The sequence below is a fragment of the Salmo trutta genome, chromosome 36, assembly GCF_901001165.1.
Source record: "Salmo trutta chromosome 36, fSalTru1.1, whole genome shotgun sequence".
NCBI lineage: Eukaryota > Metazoa > Chordata > Actinopteri > Salmoniformes > Salmonidae > Salmo > Salmo trutta.
In genome coordinates, this window is record NC_042992.1 from 17,639,150 (window position 1) to 17,664,948 (window position 25,799).

The window sequence follows — 25,799 nt, forward strand, 5'->3', positions numbered from 1 at the left end:
GAGAACTTGCCATTTTTTTTCTTTCTCTCTTTGAATGAGTACAACGTTGCCCGGTTGGAATATTATCGCTATTTTACGAGAAAAATAGCATAAAAATTGATTTTAAACAGTGTTTGACATGCTTCTAAGAACGGTAATGGAATATTTAGAATTTTTTTCTCAAATTTTGCTCGCGCGTTACCCTTCGGATAGTGACCTGAATGCACGAACAAAATGGAGGTATTTGGATATAACTATGGATTATTTGGAACCAAAACAACATTTGTTGTTGAAGTAGAAGTCCTGGGAGTGCATTCTGACGAAGAACAGCAAAGGTAATCCAATTTTTCTAATAGTAATTCTGAGTTTAGGCTGCCCGACGTTGGCGGGTCTGAATAGCTAGCCTTGATGGCCGAGCTATGTACTCAGAATATTGCAAAATGTGCTTTCGCCGAAAAGCTATTTTAAAATCGGACATAGCGATTGCATAAAGGAGTTCTGTATCTATAATTCTTAAAATAATTATGTATTTTGTCAACATTTATCATGAGTAATTTAGTAAATTCACCGGAAGTTATGCTAGTTCTGAACATCACATGCTAATGTAAAAAGCTGTTTTTTGATATAAATATGAACTTGATACAAAACATGCATGTATTGTATAACATAATGTCATAGGAGTGTCATCTGATGAAGATCATCAAAGGTTAGTGCTGCATTTAGCTGTGGTTTTGGTTTTTGTGACATATATGCTTGCTTTGAAAATGGCTGTGTGACTATTTTTGGCTGGGTACTCTCATGACATAATCTAATGTTTTGCTTTCGCTGTAAAGCCTTTTTGAAATCGGACATTGTGGTTAGATTAACGAGAGTCTTATCTTTAAAATGGTGTAAAATAGTTGATTGTTTGAGAAAATTGAATTGTGGTATTGTAGTTGGTTTTGTATTTCGCGCCGTGGGATGCCATTGGCTGTTGGCTATGGGTTCCGCTGGCGGAACGTCTGTCCTCAACAGGTTTATAGGAGAGAATAGTATTACCATGGTACACCACTATTAGTAGTACTAATAGGAGAGTATTACCATGGTACACCATTACTAGTAGTACTAATAGGAGAGCATAGTATTACCATGGTCCACCACTACTAGTAGTACTAATAGGAGAGCATAGTATTACCATGGTCCACCACTACTAGTAGTACTAATAGGAGAGTATTACCATGGTACACCACTACTGGTAGTACTAATAGGAGAGTATTACCATGGTACACCACTACTAGTAGTACTAATAGGAGAGTATTACCATGGTACACCACTACTAGTAGTACTAATAGGAGAGTATTACCATGGCATGCCACTACTAGTAGTACTAATAGGAGATCATAGTATTACCATGGTACACCACTACTAGTAGTACTAATAGGAGAGCATAGTATTACCATGGTACACCACTACGAGTACTACTAATATTAGAGAATAGTATTACCATATTTTGCCACTACTAGTAGTACTAATAGGAGAGTATTACCATGGCGCGCCACTACTAGTAGTACTAATAGGAGAGCATAGTATTACCATGGTACACCACTACTAGTAGTATTAATAGGAGAGTATTACCATGGTACACCACTACTAGTACTATTAATAGGAGAGTATTACCATGGTACACCACTACGAGTACTATTAATAGGAGAGTATTACTATGGTACACTACTACGAGTACTACTGATAGGAGAGTATTACCATGGTACACCACTACTAGTAGTACTAATAGAGTTTTACCATGGTACACCACTACTAGTAGTACTAATAGGAGAGCATAGTATTACCATGGTACACCACTACTAGTATTACTAATAGGAGAGTATTACCATGGTCCACCACTACTAGTAGTATTAATAGGAGAGCATAGTATTACCATGGTACACCACTACTAGTAATACTAATAGGAGAGCATAGTATTACCTTGGTACACCACTACTAGTACTATTAATAGGAGAGTTTTACCATGGTACACCACTACTAGTAGTATTAATAGGAGAGTATTACCATGGTACACCACTACGAGTACTACTGATAGGAGAGTATTACCATGGTACACCGCTACTAGTAGTACTAATAGGATAGTTTTACCATGGTACGCCACTACTAGTAGTATTAATAGGAGAGCAGAGTATTACCATGGTACACCACTACTAGTAGTATTAATTGGAGAGTTTTACCATGGTACACCACTACTAGTAGTACTAATAGGAGAGAATTACCATGGTACGCCACTACTAGTAGTACTAATAGCAGAGCATAGTATTACCAAGGTAAGCCACTACTTGTAGTACTAATAGGAGAGTATTATCATGGTACTCTGGGGCTACTTTAAATTTTACCTTTATTTTACCAGACAGGTCAATTAAGAACACATTCTTATTTACAATGATGGCCCAGCAAATTACATTGTGACACTCCAATTTATGATCTTGGGTAACATTTGAATATTACATTTGGAGTATTTGGTTATTTTTTTATCCCCTTCCTCAACGGAGCAGACTAAAGCCACAGGTGAAGCAATAACCTTACACAGCTCTGAGCTCTCCCACGCTTTGCAACTAAAACACTGTTCAATTTCCACCCTCCAAAAAACTCTAAATAATAAATCACCAAGAGATTGAAAAAAGAAATCTCTCAATCTCAACAATTATATAAATTTACAATGGACGTAAAGCTCTCTGAGAAATCTAACACCTGATGTTGGGGCTAAACGAAATACAATTCATATCGAATGCAATCAATCTGGCCACCATAAGAGAAGGGGGCTCGACGGTGCTGAAACGCGCCTGGCTCTAGGGGGTGGCTCGGGGGCGGGGTTGGGGGGTGTCCCAGGGGGGCTGTTAAGGGCCTGTATCACACTGAAGGAGGTCCAGTTCAAGGATAACGTGCTAAATGGGAGACAGATGCTGTCTGTGCTAGTGGCCTTCCTCAGACTGGCCCTCTGAGTAGTCTACACAGGTACAGCAGGCTGAGAGGGCCTGCTCTGAAAACATTATTGATATTGTCACTGTTATTGTCACTCTGTCACTGATGAGAAATGGGTTCAAGGCTGTCATGAGAGAATGTCCAGGTTCCTGAGTTTGTGTCCGTCTGTCATTGTGCATGTACAGTATGTGCAGGTCCGCTGTCTGGCATGACTTCAACATGAACTGACAGTAACATGTTGCTTCACAGTGTTCTTATTATTGTGGTATTATTATTATAATACATTACATTACAGTGTAATAACAACAGACATGATCATGGGGACTAGGCTTGGACCTGGTCTAGAGGCTGTTCTGGATATGGGGACATGTTGTGTTCCAGACAGCGTCTGACCTTGTTTTGGTGTGGTCTGGTATGGTCTGGGCTGTAAGGGATATCCAGCAGACAGCCGACCCAGCCTTTCCCCAGCCTCTCCCTGAAAGGATCGGATGGTGTTTATGAGCGGAAGGCCAAAGCCACAGAGTCCAACCTGCATAGAACTGCGTAACTTAACGTGTCATAGAGGGAGCATGCAGCGGAGTGCAGTCCACAGACCCTTCTTACTCTATAGCACTTTAGAGCATAATAATGAGGAAATAACCCTAGTGCTGGCCCGGCTCTGACCCTCCCTCCCTCCACTGTGGACCTTCTATCCATCTTCATCAGCCCTCTGCGACACGGTCCGTTCACAGCTCTACAGGATGTCGAACCTGAGACCCCGCCAAGCCAGGGAGTGGACCCCTCAGCTGTGTCACTGTCATTTACCCCTGGCGATAGGCCAGAGGGAGCAGGCAGATCAGGATGTGAACCTCGACAGAGCAGAGAGACACACGACTCAGACCTATGATGCTAATTTGCTACACATATGGTTTTCATATGGCTCACTGTTTCAGGCAGCAGCAACAGCCATAACTTAGTGATAGGAAGTTTATTTATTATTTATGTACTTATCTGTCCATGCAACTAGATGGATGCATGCCAATGTAACCTCTTAAATATATGGCCAGATATTTTTTCATGTTAAACAATGAAATCGAACTCCATCCTGTCGCTTAATTTTTCTAAACCTCAAGACAAATATGCTTAACAGTACATTTTTAGGGCCTTTAGTAACCAGTGTAAATATACACTTTTCCTACAGGGAAGGGGAAGAATGAGTTATTGCTTTTGGAGATTTAACTGGCAATTAAGGGCTTAATTATCCAAACCCTATTACACATTGTCACAACATGTCAGTCAGACTTTAGGCAAGCCAATATCACACAGGAGAGGTGGAGAATTTCAATGATGGTTATAGTTTAGTTGATGCCATGGGGCTTGGCACATTTAAAGGACAATTCCACCCCAAAACTATATTTTGGTATTGTTGATACAGTCCCAAAATATTTAGCATGTCAGCAATCAAGTTTAAGATATATAACTTTCAAAATACATAAATACTGCCGGTATGATGCAAATATAGTGATTTAGGAACTGGCAGGTATAAGTCAGTGAGGCGACTGGGAGAGAACCGAGTCTGGGTAGGACCCTCGTTCTTCTCAAAGTGTTGACAGTACTCCGGAGATAGCGAATTGTAGTTAACAGCTGTTTAAACACAGTGATATTTTCTCTGTGGTCAATAAGAGAAAGCCCAATTAGGTAGTAAAACAGTGCAGTGCTAAAGTGCACGGTGAGTTTGCCAGAAAAGTAGCCTTGAGTCGATGTGGAGCCATTTGGCAAGGAAGGAGGCTGCCTGAGTTTCTGGGAGAAACAGGAGCTTGATGGGCAAGGCCCAAACACTGGTGTTCCTCACATTTATGGACAGACAGGGTTTATGATATGAGAAGTGTCAAATTTAGGTCACAACTCATGAGAAGGTGAAGGAGAATTTCTGAAATATATTACCCGTCACCTTTGCTCAGTGTACGTTCACAGTTAGGGCGCTGAAATTGGACGGCACAGTTTTCCGTAGTACAAAAATCCTGATTTGGGAGTCGGACTTTGTTCAACCTAGTTGCATGCTCATTTTTCAGGTTGCATTTTTCTCCATTACATACACTCTGTTTGTTCATCTTGTAGTGAAAAGCCATCCCCTGAAATACATACTCTGGAAGAGCAACCCAGGGCACCACCCCAGGGATTTCCCTGTGGCTCAAGCTAAAATGGCATCCTATTCCCTATATAGTTTACTACTTTTGACTAGTCTGAAATGACATTTGAAAAATGAAAATGGTATTGAAATGGCATTTCAGATGGAGGCCAGGTCTCTCAGGCTGTGGGCAGGGCAGGCAGCATCTCTTTTTGTGTGAGAGACTGAGTGAAAACTGCCCGTCTTCAGTCTGAAGAGCTGTGTGCCAGTATGAAAGTATTTTTAGCGGTGACGGTGAGGAAGCCACTAGTGTTTCACTTGTCTGGACAGTGTATGGTGGAGTAACAGCAGCACACTGTCTGTCTGTCTGTCAAAGGGCTTTGCCTCCAGGTAACCCCTCCACCTCCATGGTTTGGCAGTGGGAGGAAGGTAGGGAGGGGGGTGAGAGAGAGGTGGAGGGGAAGGAGGAAGGGGGTAGAGGAGGCACATAATCAAAGGAAAACAGAAGTATCACTACTCCTCCACAACCCACCTGGATGACGGTCCAGTCGCTGAAAAAGAAGCTAAAAAAGCTAAACTTATTCAACGTTTATTTTAGCAGTAACCCGATTTTACTTACTTTATGTAATTTGTTATTCTTCCTCGTTTACGCTGTCCTGCCGCATGAATCGCTGGAGATTGTTTTCGGTGGCGTGTGTCCATCTGGTTTCCAAGTTCTTTCTGGATAATACTCTTACCACCTGTTCCATCTCCACATTAGTTTGGTCTACGACGCTTCGCTTAGCTTAGCCCTATGTTGAGGAGAGTTTATCAAACCGCAATTTCACTGTAAAACACAGGGGCTGCACAAAATGGGTCCCCACAAAAACCTAATAGTGTTGGTGATTCATGTGTGAAACAAATGTCCGTTTTTTTATCAAGAAGGAATCACAAATAAAGGAAAGAATTGGCAACACCCTGGGCCCTAGTTGAAGCCTGTGACTGAAACACTCTGGGCCCTAGTTGAAGCTTGTAACTGAGTCCCAGAGTTGTTGTTGGTCAGCTCACGAGGTCAGGAAAAACTCCTGGCCCTAATTATTCCATTGACACTCCCTTCACAACTCCTGGCATTCTGAACTGCCTCAACATCCTTTCAGTTGTGGAAGACCATCACCTAAGTCAAGACCTGCCACTGCTAGAACCCTACAGTTGCTTTAGTTTTGTTATTAAGGCGTCTTTGAGATTCTCTTTGTAATGAAAAACGCTAAACAGAATAAAGTAGCATGATGCATGCAGACTCAGTGCGTTCTGTTCGTACTAGATTCACTAGTCCAATATTGAATTTCACGCCGCTTTCTGTTCACATATGATGATGAACACTTATGTCATCAAAGCCAAACAGTCCGACCAGTCTCTCCCCTGGAATCCAGCCTCTCTCAAGGTTTCAAGTTCGTTCGGAGAGCATTAACGTTCAGGTGATGGTGAATCTGCTATTAGCGGATCAAAGCTAGATTTACTTCCTGGTCATCAGTTTCAACAATTAAGGCTCCAAAGTGAACCAGGGTACTACTAAGTACAGTGGAAAGTGTCATTTCCAGCTCCTGCAGGAGTCAAGAGAAATAGGTGTGGAGAGCAATGGTGAAAGGAGAGTAATGCAACGTTTTGCGGCTCTCCTTCCTTGTCTATGGTTGCGTTTCAAATGGCACCCTGCGGGCCCTGGTCAAAAGTAGTGCACTCGGAAAGTATTCAGACCCCTTCCCATTCTCCACATTGTTACAGCCTTTTCCTCATCAATCTACACACAATAACCTATAATGACAAAGTGAAAACAAGTTTTTAATAATTTTTGCAAAATGTATTAAAATAAATAACAGATACCTTACTATATAAAGGTCCCATAGTTGACAGTGCATGTCAGAGCAAAAACCAAGCCATGAGGTTGAAGGAATTGTCCATAGAGCTCCGAGACAGATCTGGGGAAGGGTATCAAAAAATGTCTGCAGCGTTGAATATCCCCAAGAACACAGTGGCCTCCATTTTCAAATGGAAGAAGTTTGGAACCACCAAGAATCTTCCTAGAGCTGGCCGCAAGGCCAAACTGAACAATCAGGGGAGAAGGGCCTTGGCCAGGGAGGTGACCAAGAACCTGATGGTCACTCTGACAGAGCTCCAGAGTTCCTCTGTGGAGATAGAACTTTCCAGAAGGACAACCATCCTTGCAGCACTCCACAAATCAGGCCTTTATGGTGGAGTGACCAGACAGAAGGCACTCCTCTGTAAAAAGCACATGAGAGCCCACTTGGAGTTTGCCAAAAGGCACCTAAAGGACTCTCAGACCATGAGAAACAAGATACTCTGGTCTGATGAAACCAAGATTGAACTCTTTTTCCTGAATGCCAAGCGTCATGTCTGGAGGAAACCTGGCACTATCCGTACGGGGAAGCATGCTGTGAGGATGTTTTTCAGCGGCAGGGACTGGGAGACTAGTCAGGATTGAGGGAAAAATGAACGGAGCCAAATACAGAGAGATACTTGATGAAAACCTGCTCCAGAGCGCTCAGGACCTCAGACTGGGGCAAAGGTTCACCTTCCAACAGGACAACAACGCTAAGCACATAGCCAAGACAACGGAGGAGCGGCTTCTGGACAAGTCTCTTAATGTCCTTGAGTGACCCAGCCAGAGCCCGGACTTGAACCCAATCGAACATCTCTGGAGAGACCTGAAAATAGCTGTGCAGCAACGCTCCCCATCCAACCTGACAGAGCTTGAGAGGGTTTGTAGAGAAGAATGGGAGAAACTCCCCAAATACAGGTGTGCCAAGCTTGTAGCATCATACCCAAGAAGACTCGAGGCTGTAATCACTGCCAAAGGTGCTTCAACAAAGTACTAAGTAAAGGGTTTGAATACTTATGTAAATGGTATATTGCCGTAAATTAGCAAAAATGTCTAACGACCTGTTTTTGCTTATTTATTATGGGGTATTGTGATGAGGGAAAAAAACTATTCATTACATTTTAGAATAAGGCTGTAACGTAACAATATTTAAGGGGTCTGAATACTTTCCGAATGCACTGTATAGGGAATACGGTGCCATTTGGGACAGACCCTACCTCATACGCTCTTCCGGATGAAACCCTAGTAGGATTGAGGTGTTCAGAGTCCTCTGGTAGTCAAGTAAAGCCCTAGTGGAAATATTAAATGTTTTTACCATGATAGGGGCCATATTTAGAGTACTTCAGAGAGGAAGCACAGCACTATATTATCTACTATAGACCTTTGAGGTAGATTCCATGAACCTGGAGAATGTGCTGATATTATTCAAACTAATCCTTCATATTTCTCGGGTGGAATGTTTTTTTTTTCCTTCAAGCTTGTAGGTGGGGGCAAGCAAATGCATACCGGTAAGATAAAATCCCTTCGTAGATGTCCACAAGAGGGTGACATATTACAGCCAATGGCTAAAAACACTGACTCCTTGTACGTCTGTGAACGTTATTGCGGAGCAGTCAAAAAAAGAGAAATAAATGTGCATTGTAGATATATCATAAAGTTTTAAAATAGTATAGTGCCTTGGCAAAGGTAGGTTGGATAAATACAATCTGAGAGAGTAGTTTGTTGAGTGGAATCCTCACCTCAGTTTCTTTTCCATTTTACTTGCTAAGCCGTATGCAAATCAGTATTCATCTAAGCAATTATACGAAAATAAAAGGCTAATGCATTATGTCCCCAAGTATCACTTAAGCCAGAACAACCATCTCTCCTTGGCCCAAGTATGCAGTGCTGAAACTAAATTGGCCTGGATGGTGAACCATGAGCTATTGATATATCACTTACACTTATGAAGTGTCTCTTCCTCAAGCTGGCCTCTCCAGCAGGAATAACTAAGTCAATTTAATAGACTCCTTAATTGTTTTCAGCCCTGTATTAATCTGGGCCAGGGCCATGGGCGATGTCCCAAATGGCAGCTTCTTTTGACCAGAGCCCTATGGTCCCTGGATAAAAGTAGTGCACTAAAAAGGGAATAGGGTGCCATTTGGGCCATAGCCCATGTTTTCCTATTGTCATGCATTCATAATGAGCTGGTCTCACAAGTCATTGCTCGCCACTCTGGCCAGACTTGTCTAAGTTTGATTAATACAATTTGAAATCATCCCTCTATTTAGCTCAACTTTGGCTCAGAGAATGAGATGATTCGTGGAAGGAAAATATGTGGAGTTGTGGAGCACTGAATGCACTGTTATAGCCTGACTAAATATCTACAGTACTGCAGCTAGAGCAAGGAGTTATGAGCTACAAAATATTATACTCCAGCATGTAATAGTGGAACAATGGATTATTAGCAAAGGGTTCCATTCATGTAAAAGCAAAGAGAACCCCCTCAACATCATATTTTAGAATGTGTTTGTACTGTAACATTCATGTTGCCATGGAGAAGGTTCCAAATGCATTGTCATCATTTCAGACAGATCACACCTTTTGTGTGGTCATGGTTATAGCTAAAAATTACAAAGATGAATATCAAATATGTCATGCATAAAATGATTTAATAGGGAGCATAATCTGAGATGCACAGGAAAAGAGATGCAGCCACTAGGAGAAGTGGATTGAAGTTATATACTTTAGTATGAGTGCAACTGGTACGAGAGTAAAGGACTCTGGGAAGTCGCTTCATGAGAGGACCATAGAGTGTCGAGAGAATGGCTACCTTCTCTCTGGCAAGAAGATTGGGACAGGTGCTTTCTCCAAGGTCTACCTGGGGTACGCTACCCCAAATAAGATCAGTAAGAACTACAAGCTGGCCAATGACCTGAGGAGCAAGAACCACAATATGGTAAAGTACTGTTTTTCTGCCACATTTTTACCATGGTAAATCATTTTTTTAAACTTTTCAAAACTTAATTTAATGTGCATAACATAAACACTTTTTTTTATATCCGGACCTTATATTTGCTGGACATGTTTTATAACAACAGTATCTAGCTAAGACTAGCACTGCAGTGACACTTTAATAACAACCTTGCTGTAATTTTTGTGAACTGTGGATGAGGACGTTCACCCATACAACCATAAATTGTTCAGGTGGCTATCAAAATCATCTCTATCAACGAGGCTCCCCTAGAATACTCCAAGAAATTCCTACACAGAGAGATATATGCTCTGAACGCTACGTACAGACACCCAGGGGTGGTGAGTGTTGTTAGAGTACAAACACCAAACACTTCAGATTGATATACAGTACCAGTCAAAAGTGTGGACACACCTACTCATTCAAGGGTTTTTCTTTATATTTTCTACATTGTAGAATAACAGTGAAGACATCAAACCTATGAAATAACACATATGGAATAATGTAGTAACCAAAAAAGTGTTAAACAAATCTAAATATATTTTATATTTGAGATTCTTCAAAGTAGCCACTCTTTGCCTTGATGACATTTTTGCACACTCCTAGCATTCTCTCAACCAGCTTCATGAGGTAGTCACCTGGAATGCATTTCAATTAACAGGTGGGCCTTGTTAAAAGTTAATTTGGGGAATTTCTTTCCTTCTTAATGCGTTTGAGCCAATCAGTTGTGTTATGACAAGGTAGGGGTGGTAAACAGAAGATAACCCTATTTGGTAAAATACAAATCCATATTATGGCAAGAACAGCTCAAATAAGCAAAGAGAAAAGACAGTCCATCATTACATTAAGACATGAAGGTCAATCAATGCAGAACATTTCAAGAACTTTTAACATTTCTTTAAGTGCAGTTGGAAAAAACATCAAGTGCTGTGATGAAACTGGCTCTCATGAGGACCGCCACAGGAGAGGAGGACCCGGAGTTACCTCTGCTGCAGAGGACAAGTTCATTAGAGTTGCCAGCCTCAGAAATTGCAGCCCAAATAAATGCTTCACAGAGTTCAAGTAGCAGACAAATCTCAACATCACTTGTTCAGAGGAGATGGTGGGAATCAGGCCTTCATGGTCGAATTGCTGCAAAGAAACCACTACTAAAGGACACCAATATGAAGAAGAGACTTTCTTGGGCCAAGAAACACGAGCAATGGACATTAGAGTGGTGGAAATCTGTCCTTTGGTCTGATGAATCCAAATGTGAGATTTTTCGTTCCAACTGCTGTGTCTTTGTGAGACGCAGAGTAGGTGAACAGATGATCTCTGCATGTGTGGTTCCCACTGTGACGCATGGAGGAGGAGGTGTGATGGTGTTTTACTGGTGACAATGTCTTTGATTTATTTAGAATTCAAGGCACACTTAACCAGCATGGCTACCACAGCATTCTGCAGCGATGCGCCATCCTATCTGGTTTGTGCTTAGTGGGACAATCATTTGTTTTTCAACAGGACAATAACCCAACACATCTCCAGGCTGTGTAAGGGCTATTTGACCAAGAAGGAGAGTGATGGAGTGCTGCATCAGATGACCTGGCCTCCACAATCACCCGACCTCAACCCAATTGAGATGGTTTGGGATTAGTTGGACCGCAGAGTGAAGGAAAAGCAGCCAACAAGTGCTCAGCAAATGTGGGAACTCCTTCAAGACTGTTGGAAAAGCATTCCAGCTGAAGCTGGTTGAGAGAATGCCAAGAGTGTGCAAAGCTGTCATCAAGGCAAAGGGTGGCTACTTTGAAGAATCTCAAATATAAAATATATTTTGATTTGTTTAGCACTTATTCGGTTACTACATGATTTCATATGTGTTATTTCATAGTGTTGATGTCTTCATTATTATTCTACAATGTAGAAAATAGTAAAAATAAAGAAAAACCCTTGAATGAGTAGGTGTGTCCAAACTTTTGACTGGTACTGTACACTACCATTCAAAAGTTTGGGGTCACTTAGAAATGGCCTTGTTTTTGAAGGAAAAGCAAAAAAAAATTGCCCATTAAAATAACATAAAATTGATCAGAAATACAGTGTAGACATTGTTAATGTTGTAAATGACTATTGTAGCTGGAAATAGAAGATCTACATAGGCGTACAGAGGCCCATTATCAGCAACCATCACTCCTGTGTTCTAGTGGCACGTTGTGTTAGTTAATCCAAGTTTATCATTTTAAAAGGATAATTGATCATTAGAAAACCCTTTTGCAATTATGTTAGTACAGCTGAAAACTGTCGTCCTGATTAAAGAAGCAATAAAACTGACCGTCTTTAGACTAGTAGAGTATCTCCATTGAACATGCCTTTAGTCCAGGAATAGGCCAAATCTGGCTCCGGGAAACTGGCCCTTAGACACCTAAATGGTTTCGCAGGAAAGCTTTGATGTGATGTTAAGCATGCACCTGCATCCAGAGGTGTGTACCATAGAATGTGTACCATAGAAATAGACTCATTAGGTAACAGATTATATTTATGTGGTGGGTACTCTACTTTTGAACAGGTCCAGCTGTATGACATGTTCCGTTCACTGAAGCGGTTCTATCTGATTCTGGAGCTGGCTCTGAGCGGAGACCTTTTAGAACACATCAACGCCGTGTCCCATAGCAAGGGCAGCCCGGGCCTCAGTGAAGAGGAGGCTCGCAGGCTCTTCAAACAGATAGTCAACGCTGTCATGCACTGTCATAACAACCACATAGTACACAGGTAACACCTCACTGTCTGTCATAACAACCACATAGTACACAGGTAACACCTCACTGTCACAACAACCACATAGTACACAGGTAACACCTCACTGTCTGTCACAACAACCACATAGTACACAGTTAACACCTCACTGTCTGTCATAACAACCACATAGTACACAGTTAACACCTCACTGTCTGTCATAACAACCACATAGTACACAGGTAACACCTCACTGTCTGTCATAACAACCACATAGTACACAGGTAACACCTCACTGTCTGTCACAACAACCACATAGTACACAGGTAACACCTCACTGTCTGCCACAACAACCACATAGTACACAGGTAACACCTCACTGTCTGCCACAACAACCACATAGTACACAGGTAACACCTCACTGTCTGTCATAACAACCACATAGTACACAGGTAACACCTCACTGTCTGTCATAACAACCACATAGTACACAGCTAACACCTCACTGTCTGTCATAACAACCACATAGTACACAGTTAACACCTCACTGTCTGTCATAACAACCACATAGTACACAGGTAACACCTCACTGTCTGTCATAACAACCACATAGTACACAGGTAACACCTCACTGTCACAACAACCACATAGTGAGGTGTTACCTGTGTACTGTCTGTCACAACAACCACATAGTACACAGTTAACACCTCACTGTCTGTCACAACAACCACATAGTACACAGGTAACACCTCACTGTCACAACAACCACATAGTACACAGGTAACACCTCACTGTCACAACAACCACATAGTACACAGGTAACACCTCACTGTCACAACAACCACATAGTACACAGGTAACACCTCACTGTCTGTCACAACAACCACATAGTACACAGGTAACACCTCACTGTCTGTCATAACAACCACATAGTACACAGGTAACACCTCACTGTCTGTCACAACAACCACATAGTACACAGCTAACACCTCACTGTCTGTCATAACAACCACATAGTACACAGGTAACACCTCACTGTCTGTCACAACAACCACATAGTACACAGGTAACACCTCACTGTCTGTCATAACAACCACATAGTACACAGGTAACACCTCACTGTCTGTCACAACAACCACATAGTACACAGGTAACACCTCACTGTCTGTCATAACAACCACATAGTACACAGGTAACACCTCACTGTCTGTCACAACAACCACATAGTACACAGGTAACACCTCACTGTCTGTCATAACAACCACATAGTACACAGGTAACACCTCACTGTCTGTCATAACAACCACATAGTACACAGGTAACACCTCACTGTCACAACAACCACATAGTACACAGGTAACACCTCACTGTCACAACAACCACATAGTACACAGGTAACACCTCACTGTCACAACAACCACATAGTACACAGGTAACACCTCACTGTCTGTCACAACAACCACATAGTACACAGGTAACACCTCACTGTCTGTCATAACAACCACATAGTACACAGGTAACACCTCACTGTCTGTCACAACAACCACATAGTACACAGCTAACACCTCACTGTCTGTCATAACAACCACATAGTACACAGGTAACACCTCACTGTCTGTCACAACAACCACATAGTACACAGGTAACACCTCACTGTCTGCCATAACAACCACATTGTACACAGGTAACACCTCACTGTCTGTCATAACAACCACATAGTACACAGGTAACACCTCACTGTCTGTCATAACAACCACATAGTACACAGGTAACACCTCACTGTCTGTCATAACAACCACATAGTACACAGGTAACACCTCACTGTCACAACAACCACATAGTACACAGGTAACACCTCACTATCTGCCATAACAACCACATAGTGAGGTGTTACCTGTGTACTATGTGGTTGTTATGGCAGACAGTGAGGTGTTACCTGTGTACAATGTGGTTGTTATGGCAGACAGTGAGGTGTTACCTGTGTACTATGTGGTTGTTATGGCAGACAGTACACAGGTAACACCTCACTGTCTGTCATAACAACCACATAGTACACAGGTAACACCTCACTGTCTGTCATAACAACCACATAGTACACAGGTAACACCTCACTGTCTGTCATAACAACCACATAGTGAGGTGTTACCTGTGTACTATGTGGTTGTTATGGCAGACAGTGAGGTGTTACCTGTGTACAATGTGGTTGTTATGGCAGACAGTGAGGTGTTACCTGTGTACTGTCTGCCATAACAACCACATAGTACACAGGTAACACCTCACTGTCTGTCATAACAACCACATAGTACACAGGTAACACCTCACTGTCTGTCATAACAACCACATAGTACACAGGCAACACCTCACTGTCACAACAACCACATAGTACACAGGTAACACCTCACTGTCTGTCATAACAACCACATAGTACACAGCTAACACCTCACTGTCTGCCATAACAACCACATAGTACACAGGTAACACCTCACTGTCTGTCATAACAACCACATAGTACACAGGTAACACCTCACTGTCTGTCACAACAACCACATAGTACACAGGTAACACCTCACTGTCACAACAACCACATAGTACACAGGTAACACCTCACTGTCACAACAACCACATAGTACACAGGTAACACCTCACTGTCTGCCATAACAACCACATAGTACACAGGTAACACCTCACTGTCACAACAACCACATAGTACACAGGTAACACCTCAATGTCTGTCACAACAACCACATAGTACACAGGTAACACCTCACTGTCTGCCATAACAACCACATAGTACACAGGTAACACCTCACTGTCTGCCATAACAACCACATAGTACACAGCTAACACCTCACTGTCTGTCATAACAACCACATAGTACACAGGTAACACCTCACTGTCACAACAACCACATAGTACACAGGTAACACCTCACTGTCTGTCATAACAACCACATAGTACACAGGTAACACCTCACTGTCTGTCACAACAACCACATAGTACACAGGTAACACCTCACTGTCTGTCATAACAACCACATAGTACACAGGTAACACCTCACTGTCTGCCATAACAACCACATAGTACACAGGTAACACCTCACTGTCTGCCATAACAACCACATAGTACACAGGCAACACCTCACTGTCACAACAACCACAGTACACAGGTAACACAACTTTTGTTCCTGCAACCATGTAATTCTATATCTGCACCAATCACAGGTAATGTTGAGTAAAACCACAACAACCACATAGTGCATGACTGCTACAATCACATATCGTAGTTTACAGGTAATACCACAGCAACCAAACACAGGTCACCAAGCACTGTTGCTGCCTGACACACCCACAACAGTCACAAGTAATGTCAATATGTCTTGCATTCATCATGACGATGTCCTTTTCAGGGACCTGAAATGTGAAAACATACTGTTGGATGAGCAAGGATTTGTGAAATTGACTGGTAAAATAACCATGAACTCCAATAACCACCTCACCAGACAGGTTTTTAAATCCAGCCTATGGTAAAACCATGTGCATCACTGACTCTGTGTGTGTGTGTGTGTGTGTGTGTGTGTGTGTGTGTGTGTGTGTGTGTGTGTGTGTGTGTGTGTGTGTGTGTGTGTGCGTGCGTGTGCGCGCTGTGCCTGGCAGACTTTGGCTTTGCCAACCACTACACAGACAGGAGTGCTCTGATGAACACCTTCTGTGGTTCCGTGGCCTACACTGCCCCAGAGATCCTACTGTCTCGCAAATACAACGGAGAACAAGCTGACCTGTGGAGCCTGTGAGTCATCAGACACACATTCCGTCCAAAATGGCACCCTATTCCCTATTTAGTGCTCTACTTTTGACCATGGGCCCTGGTATAAAGTAGTGCACTATATGGATTAGGGAGTCATTTGGGACACAGCCTCGACACAAGTCTCACACTTCGTTAAATAGCTATACTTCCCATTGGTCCCAGTGCACCTGCATACTAGTTGCTTACTGTATATACTGACAGTCATGTTATCAATAAATCACACTGTCAAGGGGGCATCACATATCCCAACTGTGTTAGTTTTGAATACAACTGTGTCTTCTGCTTACTGGAAGTTAGTTGGCCGTGTCTCTCCTCTCCATCTCCAGAGGGGTGATTCTGTATGCAATGGTCACAGGGAAGCTTCCCTATCATGAGAAGCACCCACGCAAACTGGTCCAACTCATCAGGAAAGAGCTGCTGTTCCACCACCCAGTTTCTTCAGGTATTCTGCCAGCAATAAACAGGGGCCATAGTCATAAAGCATCTCAGAGTAGGAGTGCTGATCTATGATCAGGTCCCCAGTCTATGCAATCTTATTATTTAAAGATTTAGAAAACACGACTGATCCGAGAACAGCACTCCCACTTTGAGATGTTTTGTGGATACTGGCCCTGGTCTGAAAAATGTGTTTAAAAAAAATATATAACACTGTTTGCCTTGGAAAGACAGCGTACCCAAATGCATTCCAGCCCAGCTTCCAAAAAATAAATACCTTCATCAATATCTGAAATTAGCATCTGTATGATTATTATAGAACGATAGTGATGCAAAGTGGATTTTTTTTTTGGGGGGGGGGGTGCCTGTCTTTACTTGTTGACATGTATTAATTTAAAGTCAATTAAAATACTTTTGACATAAAAAGCTCCAGTCCTAATGTTCCCCGGCTGTCTGTGCCCCTCCAGGCTGCCAGGACCTGATTAAGAAGCTGTTAGAGTGGCAGCCCACCGCCCGCCTGCCCCTGGACCAGGTCAACACACACCAGTGGATGATGCCATCCATGACCGGCCTACTCTACAAGCTGCGTGCCACCAGGAGCGACATCACCCACAAGAACAAACCCCTGGACAAGAAGCTTAAAGACGGTGAGATGTGCCCTATTTTCTATATACAGTGGCAAGAAAAAGTACATGAACCCTTTGGAATTACCTGGACTTCTGCATAAATTGGTCATAACATCTGATCTTCATCTAAGTCCCAACAATAGACAGTCTGCTTAAACTAATAACACAGAAACAACCATATGTTTTCACATTTTTATTGAACACACTGTGTAAACATTCACAGTGCAGGGTGGAACCCTTGGTTTTAATAACTGGTTGACCCTACTTTGGCAGCAATAACCACAACCAAATGTTTTCTGTAGTTGTGGATCAGACCTGCACAACGGTCGGGAGGAATTTTGGACCATTCCTCTTTACAAAACTGTTTCAGTTCAGCAATATTCTTGTAATGTCTGGTGTGAACTGCTCTCTTGAGGTCATGCCACAGTATCTCAATCGGGTTGAAGTCAGGACACTGACTGGGCCACTCCAGAAGGCGTATTTTCTTCTGTTGAAGATTTACTTCTGTGTTTTCGGTCGTTGTCCTGTTGCATCACCCAACTTCTGTTGAGTTTCAATTGGCAGACAGATAGCCTTACATTCTCCTGCAAAATGCCTTGATAAACTGGGGAATTCATTTTTCCGTCGATGATAGCAAGCTGTCCAGGCCCTGAGGCAGCAAAGCAGCTCCAAACCACGATGCTCCCTCCAACATACTTTACAGTTGGAGTGAGGTTTTGATGTTGGTGTGCTGTGCCTTTTTTTTCTCCACGCAGTGTTATGTGTTCCTTCCCAACGACTCAACTTTAGTTTCGTCTGTCCACAGAATATTTTGTGAGTAGCGCTGTGGAACATCCAGATGCTCTTTTGCAAACTTCAGATGTGTAACAATGCTTTTTAGACAGCAGTGGCTCCTTCTGTGGTGTCCTCCCATGAACACCATTCTTGTTTAGTGTTTTACGTATCATAGACTCGTCAACAGAGATGTTAGCATGTTCCAGAGATTTCTAAGTCTTAAGCTGACACTAAGATTCTTAACCTTATTAAGCATTCTGCGCTGTGATCATGCAGTCATCTTTGCAGGACAGCCACTCCTAGGGAGTAGCAACAGTGTGGAACTTTCTCCAACCGTGAACATCAAGGCTTTTAGAGAAACTTTTGTAACCCTTTTTAGCTTTATGCAAGTCAACAATTCTTAATCTTGGGTCTTCTGAGATCTCTTTTGTTCGAGGCATGGTTCACATCAGGCAATGCTTCTTGTGAATAGCAAAGTCAAATTTTGTGAGCTTTTTATAGGGCGAGGCAGCTCTAACCAACATCTACAATCTCACCTCAATGATTGTACTCCCGGTTAGCTGACTCCTGACTCCAATTAGCTTATGGAGAAATCATTAGCCTAGGGGTTCACATACTTTATCCAAAAATACAATCATGTTTGTGTTATTAGTTTAAGCAGGCTGTGTGCCTGTTGTTGTGACTTAGATTAAGATCAGATTTAATTTTAGGATCAGTTTATGCAGAAATCCAGATAATTCCAAAGGGTTCACATACTTTTCTTGCCACTGTAGTGCACTACTTCCCTATGGCCTCTGGTCAAAAGTAGTGCACTATATAGGGAATAGGGTGCCATTTGGAATGGACTCTTAGTCTGGCTCTTTCAAGCAAGTTAACACCATAATTATTTTAGATGGCATGACATTTTTGTAAATTACTGTTATACATCATGTAAGGTAGATATCTAGCAGTATGTGAAATACTACTACGGTTCTTTGTCTATATAAACCAGCTTCAGCAGGTAGCCTAGCGGTTAAGAACATGGGCCAGTAACCGAAATGTCGCTGGTTTGAATCCCCGAGCTGACTAGCTGAAAAATCTGTCACTGTGCCCTTGAGCAAGGCACTCAACCCTAATTGCTCCTGTAAATCACTCTGGATAAGTCTTCTAAATGAGGGCTTGGCAAACTCGGTCCTGGGGCACGCCTTGGTCAAATAAGCAACTCATCATCATCAAGCTTTGATTATTTGAATCAGCTGAGTAGTGTTAGAACAAAAAACAAAATGTGTACAGGGGCCCCGGACAGAGTTCTGGAAACCCTTTTCTACAAGACTAAAATGTTATAAACTCAGTCTACCTGGCATGTTGAAATACAGAGCCGACTGGATGCGTAACAGGCCGCTCCTGCCACTCGGGCCTTGGCACCCCCACCCGTTCATCCTTTAGACACACCAGCCTGCCTGAGAGGCCCCAGCGAACTGTAGTGTCCCCCCACTACCGCCCCGGGGCCAGCAGCGCAGGCTGCCATCGCCGTGAACCGCCACAGGAGAAGAGAGAGGAGCCGCCCTGCCCCAAGCCCCCCTTGGTGTCCCCCTGTCGGCTCCTGATGAGACCCACCCAAAGCCAGAGCACCAACACCAACCGTCTCTTTGTGACCCGGCCCCGGCCGCCCTTCGCCCCAAAGCCCTTCCACAACCTCCCTAACTTCCGGAAGCCTGGCTCGGCCAACAGGCAGCTGCATAGCCCCTCAGGCAAGCTGACAGCAGCACCCCCAACCACCTTCTGAGGTGTTCTACTCCTCAGTACTAGCCTAGGGGGCTGCTAACCATGGACCTCTTCCATGGGCTCAATCAAGTGTGACAAACATTTTGGGATTCGTACAGAAAACAAAATCAAGGACATACTCCTTTCGTTAAAAATAAAAGTACATTATTTTAATCGATTTAAGACTTTGTGGTGCGAAAATACAACTGGTTTCAGATTGCACACAGTCCTTCCGAGTCCTGATTTCATGCTGTTTGTTGTTGTGATGTCAAGAATGTTGTGTTAAATTTGAGTTAGCAGTTGGTTCCATTGTTCATAAGATGGTTGACCAGTTTAAATGTAGAGTAGACCACCTTGCTACATCATCCTCACTATGCCAGCACACTGCTGGGACTTGTCTGGATTTAACAGATCTTCCTGGTCCTTCTCCAACTGCTCCTGCTCCTTGGCATCCATGTCTTTGAGCTTCACCTCCACGTCCTCAGGAATCTCCACCTCCAACAGGTTCTCCATGCCTGGCTCTGGCTCGTCCCCGATCAGCACCTGGCAGAGACGTGCATACACACACATGCGGATAAAAACACACACACACACTTTTTTTTTAAAGTGTCTTGACCCCAACTCTCAGTCGAATGCTGCCTTGGCTTCAAGATCTTCCTATCCAGTATTTTGGCTACTTTCAGTGAAAAACAGAGGCCAAAATATTCCAATGACATCCTCAACATTACCGCAGACTGTAATTGACAACGAATTAGCCCAAGAAATGTCAGAACGGCATCGGGACAAGCTCCAAACAACTGAATTTTTTTTTATTGGAAATAAATAGTTTTTCTTAAAGTAATATGATAAAACGTTACAGCCTTGTTATCCACAACATTCAGCATAAAAAGCCCATTAGTCTTGGATAAATATCACACTCGGATTTCAACTCGCTAGATTTGGATGTTTTATGACAATGATTAAAACTGGCTGGGTAGCTAAAGACTGAACTTGTGCCTCTGGACCACAGTTCAAAAGGGATCTCCGAGCTGTTATGGAGTGTATCAGGGTTTTATTTTTATGCGAGACCGAGTGACATCTTTTCCACTCGGTCGTTCCCCACTACAAGACTGCCACCGCAGAGCAGAGCAGGCACTAGGCAGGAACGGAACAGTGGAAGCTTTTTCCAGCCAATCAGAACATCCTGCCTATGTCCCAAATGGCATCCTATTCCCTGTATAGTGTGCTACTTTTGGCCAGGGCCTATAGGACCCAATATTATGTAGGGAATAGGGTGCCATTTGGAACGTGGACTCTGTTTTCTTAAACCTGCCGATGCTGTAAATTTCAGCACTCAGAGTACTGAGATGTCATGAGATTCATTGGCGTCATAGACTGGGTTGTCTTACCAAGCACAATAAGAAGTCATGAAAAGAAAATAGTTGTTCTTCCTGAATGTAACGGTTACCAAGGTGCAATGGAGGGTAAACGCAAGTAAACGCAGTTCACTCACTTATTTTTATCTCAACAGTTTACCCACCTTTTGCTGAAAATGCATTGAAAGTATAGTAAGCGTTACCTTTTTCACTGCGATCAGAGTAATACCCACCTTTTTCTTCTACCACTACATAACTGCCAAGGTGCCATGACGACAGCTGGGAAACCCCAGCTCTGGACTGGGTTGTGAATGACACACACACATCCCCAGCAGCTCACCATGAGGTTGCTCTGTATTGATTTACTATGGTAAACCATAGGTATGTTTTTGTACCTTAGTACAAACATAAATGTATGTAAGTTATATTCATAGTTTACCTGTATGAGCTTCTCACAAGCAGTGGCCACGTGAACTTCCTTTTCCCAGTTGTGGAACTCCCTCATGATGGCGTAGACGTTCTTGGCCTTCAGAATCTGCCTACCTACTTTGGTTGCTGTCAACTGGGTGCAAAAGAGACACACGTAAAGATATGAGTATTTCCAGCAAGCAAACTGTTTTTTTTTTTTTCGCTGTTAAAAACCGTTTGGATTATACGGGGAAACAAAGCTTTACTGGTTCAGTGACACAGATGGTTGTGTGTTGGTGGAAGCATGGCATTGACTCCAGGTGACACAAACCAGTATCATGGTCTCAATGAGCATCTTGCGAATGTCAGGATCCTCCTCTCTTTGCTTGTCCTCTGGTAAGTACTGGAGGTCGACAGGTAACCCTTCATCGAATAAGAACAAAGAACCATCAGTACTAGTACAGTAGCAATATACAGTGTCTTCGGAAAGTATTCAGAACCCTTTACTTTTTCCACATTTTGTTACATTACAGCCTTATTGTAAAATTGATTAAATAAAAATCCTCAATCTACACACAATAACCCATAATGTCAAAGCGAAAACAGTTTAGAAATACCTTATTTACATAAGTATTCAGACCCTTTGTTATGAGACTCGAAATTGAGCTCAGGTGCATGCTGTTTCCATTGATCATCCTTGATGTTTCTACAACTTGGACTCCACCTGTGGTGAATTAAATGTATTGGTCATGAATTGGAAAGCCACACACCTGTCTATATAAGGTCCCACAGTTGACAGTGCACGTCCGAGCAAAAACCAAGCCATGAGGTTGAAGGAATTGTCTGTAGAGCTCCGAGACAGGATTGTGTCGAGGCACAGATCTGGGGAAGGGTACTAAAAAATGTTTGCAGCATTGAAGGTCCCCAAGAACACAGTGGCCTCCATCATTCTTAAATGGAAGAAGTTTGGAACCACCAAGACTCTTCCTAGAGTTGGCCGCCCGGCCAAACTGAGCAATCGGGGGAGAAGGGCCTTGGTCAGGGAGGACAACGACCCTAAGCACACATCCAAGACAACGCAGGAGTGACTTCAGGACAAGTTTCTGAATGTCCTTTAGTGGCCCAGCAAGAGCCCGTACTTGAACCCGATCAAACATCTCTGGAGAGACCTGAAAATAGCTGTGCAGCGACACTCCCCATCCAACCTGACAGAGCTTAAGAGGATCTGCAGAGAAGAATGGGAGAAACTCCCCAAATACAGGTGTGCCAAGCTTGTAGCGTCATACCAAAGACTCAATGCTGTAATCGCTGCCAAAGGTGCTTCAACAAAGTACTGAGTAAAGAGTCTGAATACTTAACTGTGATATTTCAGTTTATTTGTAACACATTTGCTGTCATTATGGGGTATTGTGTGTAGACTGAGGAATAAAAACAATTTAATCCATTTTAGAAGGAGGCTGTAACGTAACAAAATGTGGAAAAGTCAAGGGGTCTGAATACTTTCAGAAGGCACTGTATCTATGTTTAGCTAGCTAATAAATACCACACACACACAGTATGTATTATGTTGTTTACACTACTGAGTGTGGGCCTTGTGACGCCCACCATCTCTCTAGGAGCTTGGCTCTTGTCGGGCATCTCAGGCTGCTTAGCCTACTTTAAAAGACTGGTTAACATTATGTTCCACAAGAGTGAAACATAAAAACAGATTTCTAACTATTTTATGTGTTCACTGCCTTTGAACCGACGCTGAGTACAGCACAAATTCACAACTTCCTTGGAAGGATCTTCAACGGTTTCCATTTGGGGCCCCTCTAATCTGAAGTTAGCCTGATGCGAATTGTGTCTATTCATAATGCAAAATAAAATAGGGTGGTGCCCTGAAATTCCACCTGTCATCTGCACAGAACAAACATACTGCCCCCTATGGATGAGAGGGCCACTGCAGCAGACATGGTCATGTCCCAGACACACAGTCCTTTTACATTTTTTTAAAATCCTTCTGTGTTTTGTTTTTCAGAGAAAACAGGGAGATAGAGTAGGGGCCGGTGGGTACCTGGATTTGTACCCACGCTGGTGGTGGGGGTCATAGGTCACTCAGACAGGAACAATTATTTACCTTCATTCTCCTCGTCAGACAGTTCCTCAGGCCCAGCGAGAGGCAGCAACAGGAAAGGCAGAATGTCCACCGCATCACTCAGCAACCACTCATGATGAGCTGGGAAAAAAAGAAAAAAAGTTAGGAGTATGCAATTGAGATCTTCCCATTGATTACAAGGTAAAAGCTCTACATATCTAGAGCATTTATCAGAAATGAATCCTACTCAACTCAACACAAAACAGGCATGAACTATGAAGGTTAAAACTGACTGTCGTACAGCTATTATGTGTGTGTGTCTTCCTCCCCTACCATGATCAAAGCAACAATTTCTCAGAGTGCCAATGACTCCCCCTCGTCTGATTGTTGAGGCCTGGTATTGGGTGTAGGGAAGGAGCCTCTGAACTACACACCTGTGGAACATCAACAAAACACATACACACACACACACACACACACACACACAGTGAGTGGTCTTCCATAGGCAACATGCTGGATGATCAGCAAAAGAAAGGAAGCACTTTTTACGGGGCAGAAAAAGAAGGCACCAGGGCCCATATGCATTAAGCGTCTCAGAAAAGGAGTGTTGCTGATCTACAATCAGTTTATCTTCTAAATCATAAGACACTGAATACAGGACTGGTTTTACAGCTCTTCAGGCCTGTATAGCATTGGTATTACTGGATTATGAGAGAAGTCAAAGACATAGCCTAGCCCTGGATCTCATGAGCTAACCACCCAGCCACTGACCTCTCCTTATCCAGGATAAAGTGTCTGGTCTCGGGCAGCTGTGTGAGGTTGGAGAGGAGGGGGCCCAGGTAATGGAGCGATGCCTGCTTGTTGTAGCCCTCAGTGCAGAAGATGTCCACTATCTGCGCCAAACCTATCTCCTGCTCCTGCATAGCCTTAAACACCTCTTTACACGTCTTCACGTGCCGCGACAGGTTAGTGAGGATCGTACAGATACGGTCCGTAAACATAAATTCTGGGTCCAGGAGGTTTTTAAACAACATAGGGAGGAAGTCCGAGTCTTTGATCAGCGGTTGGTGCATGGTCTCATCAGCCGAGAGGTTGATGAGAGAGTGGTAACAGTCTTTGACGATAGCGATGGAGGGGTCGGTAGTAAGGGTCACCAAGGCTTTAAGGAAGTCAGGTTTTGTCTGTAGGTAGCGACAGCCGTCCCTGTTGCCAGAGAGGCCCAGGATGTACTCCGTAGCCTGGCCCTTGACGTCTGGCCTGGTGTCCAGTGTGAGGAAGGACAGCAGCTCTTTGGCCTCTACCTCACTCAGCATGTTGGTGGTCAGTAGAAATATTGTAATCCAAATCTTAAGAAATCCCAAAGTTGACAGACACAGGGTTACAGTTCATCACCTGTAAAGATAACTATCTACAAAGAGAGAGGAAAACGAGAAGCAATAATAGCTAACGTTAGCAAGACAATGTACCTAGTTAGAACACAACTTAAACATACAAGACAGTTGCGAGGGGCATCCAAAACAAGAACCCCAGCAAGCTGACACAATAGTCCATAAAAAAAATATTTAAAAAAAATAGTGTCAAATCATGCTGTCATGGCATGATCATCACTTTGAGTCATTTCGATCGTTGTAGCTAGTTAGTCGGTCGAAATTATGATAACGTTAGCTAGGTTCTAACTAATCCACAACCACACGACGTTCTTGAATGTTAAAAATATATAAAACAAAGTAAGTTGCTAGATAAATAGTTCTGTATTTTAAAAAACGATCGTGCGGTTCTGTAAAGTTGATAAAATGTTGAAGCACACTCACATCATCCTCATGCGCCTTTCCATGCTGATAAATACGTACATCCGTATTTTGAAATGACATTGTACATCTCCAATAGGATTACGGATAACCAACATATACCCGCCCTTAAAAGTAATCCTTCCTTCTGATTGGTTTTTACTTCCTCAGCAGCCTTCCATTGGTAGATAGGTGGACGTCACTT

The 25,799-nt window shown here is 42.9% G+C and overlaps 2 protein-coding genes across 2 annotated transcripts; one reads left to right on the forward strand and one right to left on the reverse strand.

Moving 5' to 3' along the window:
- Positions 1 to 9,657: 9,657 nt before the first annotated feature.
- LOC115175431 (testis-specific serine/threonine-protein kinase 5-like) lies at positions 9,658 to 19,989 on the forward strand. The gene is made up of 8 exons (XM_029734662.1): positions 9,658 to 9,864; positions 10,113 to 10,220; positions 12,419 to 12,621; positions 15,992 to 16,047; positions 16,239 to 16,371; positions 16,716 to 16,831; positions 17,292 to 17,471; positions 19,580 to 19,989. The coding sequence occupies exons 1-8, from the start codon at positions 9,658 to 9,660 to the stop codon at positions 19,987 to 19,989; spliced, it is 1,413 nt and encodes a 470-aa protein (XP_029590522.1).
- A 121-nt stretch (positions 19,990 to 20,110) lies between these two features.
- On the reverse strand, positions 20,111 to 25,683 carry hgh1 (HGH1 homolog (S. cerevisiae)). The gene is made up of 7 exons (XM_029734870.1): positions 25,619 to 25,683; positions 24,579 to 25,215; positions 24,141 to 24,241; positions 23,850 to 23,948; positions 22,062 to 22,153; positions 21,762 to 21,884; positions 20,111 to 20,510 (listed from the first exon to the last, which is right to left on the reverse strand). The coding sequence occupies exons 2-7, from the start codon at positions 25,118 to 25,120 to the stop codon at positions 20,325 to 20,327; spliced, it is 1,143 nt and encodes a 380-aa protein (XP_029590730.1). The 5' UTR covers positions 25,121 to 25,215; positions 25,619 to 25,683; the 3' UTR covers positions 20,111 to 20,324.
- Positions 25,684 to 25,799: the final 116 nt, after the last annotated feature.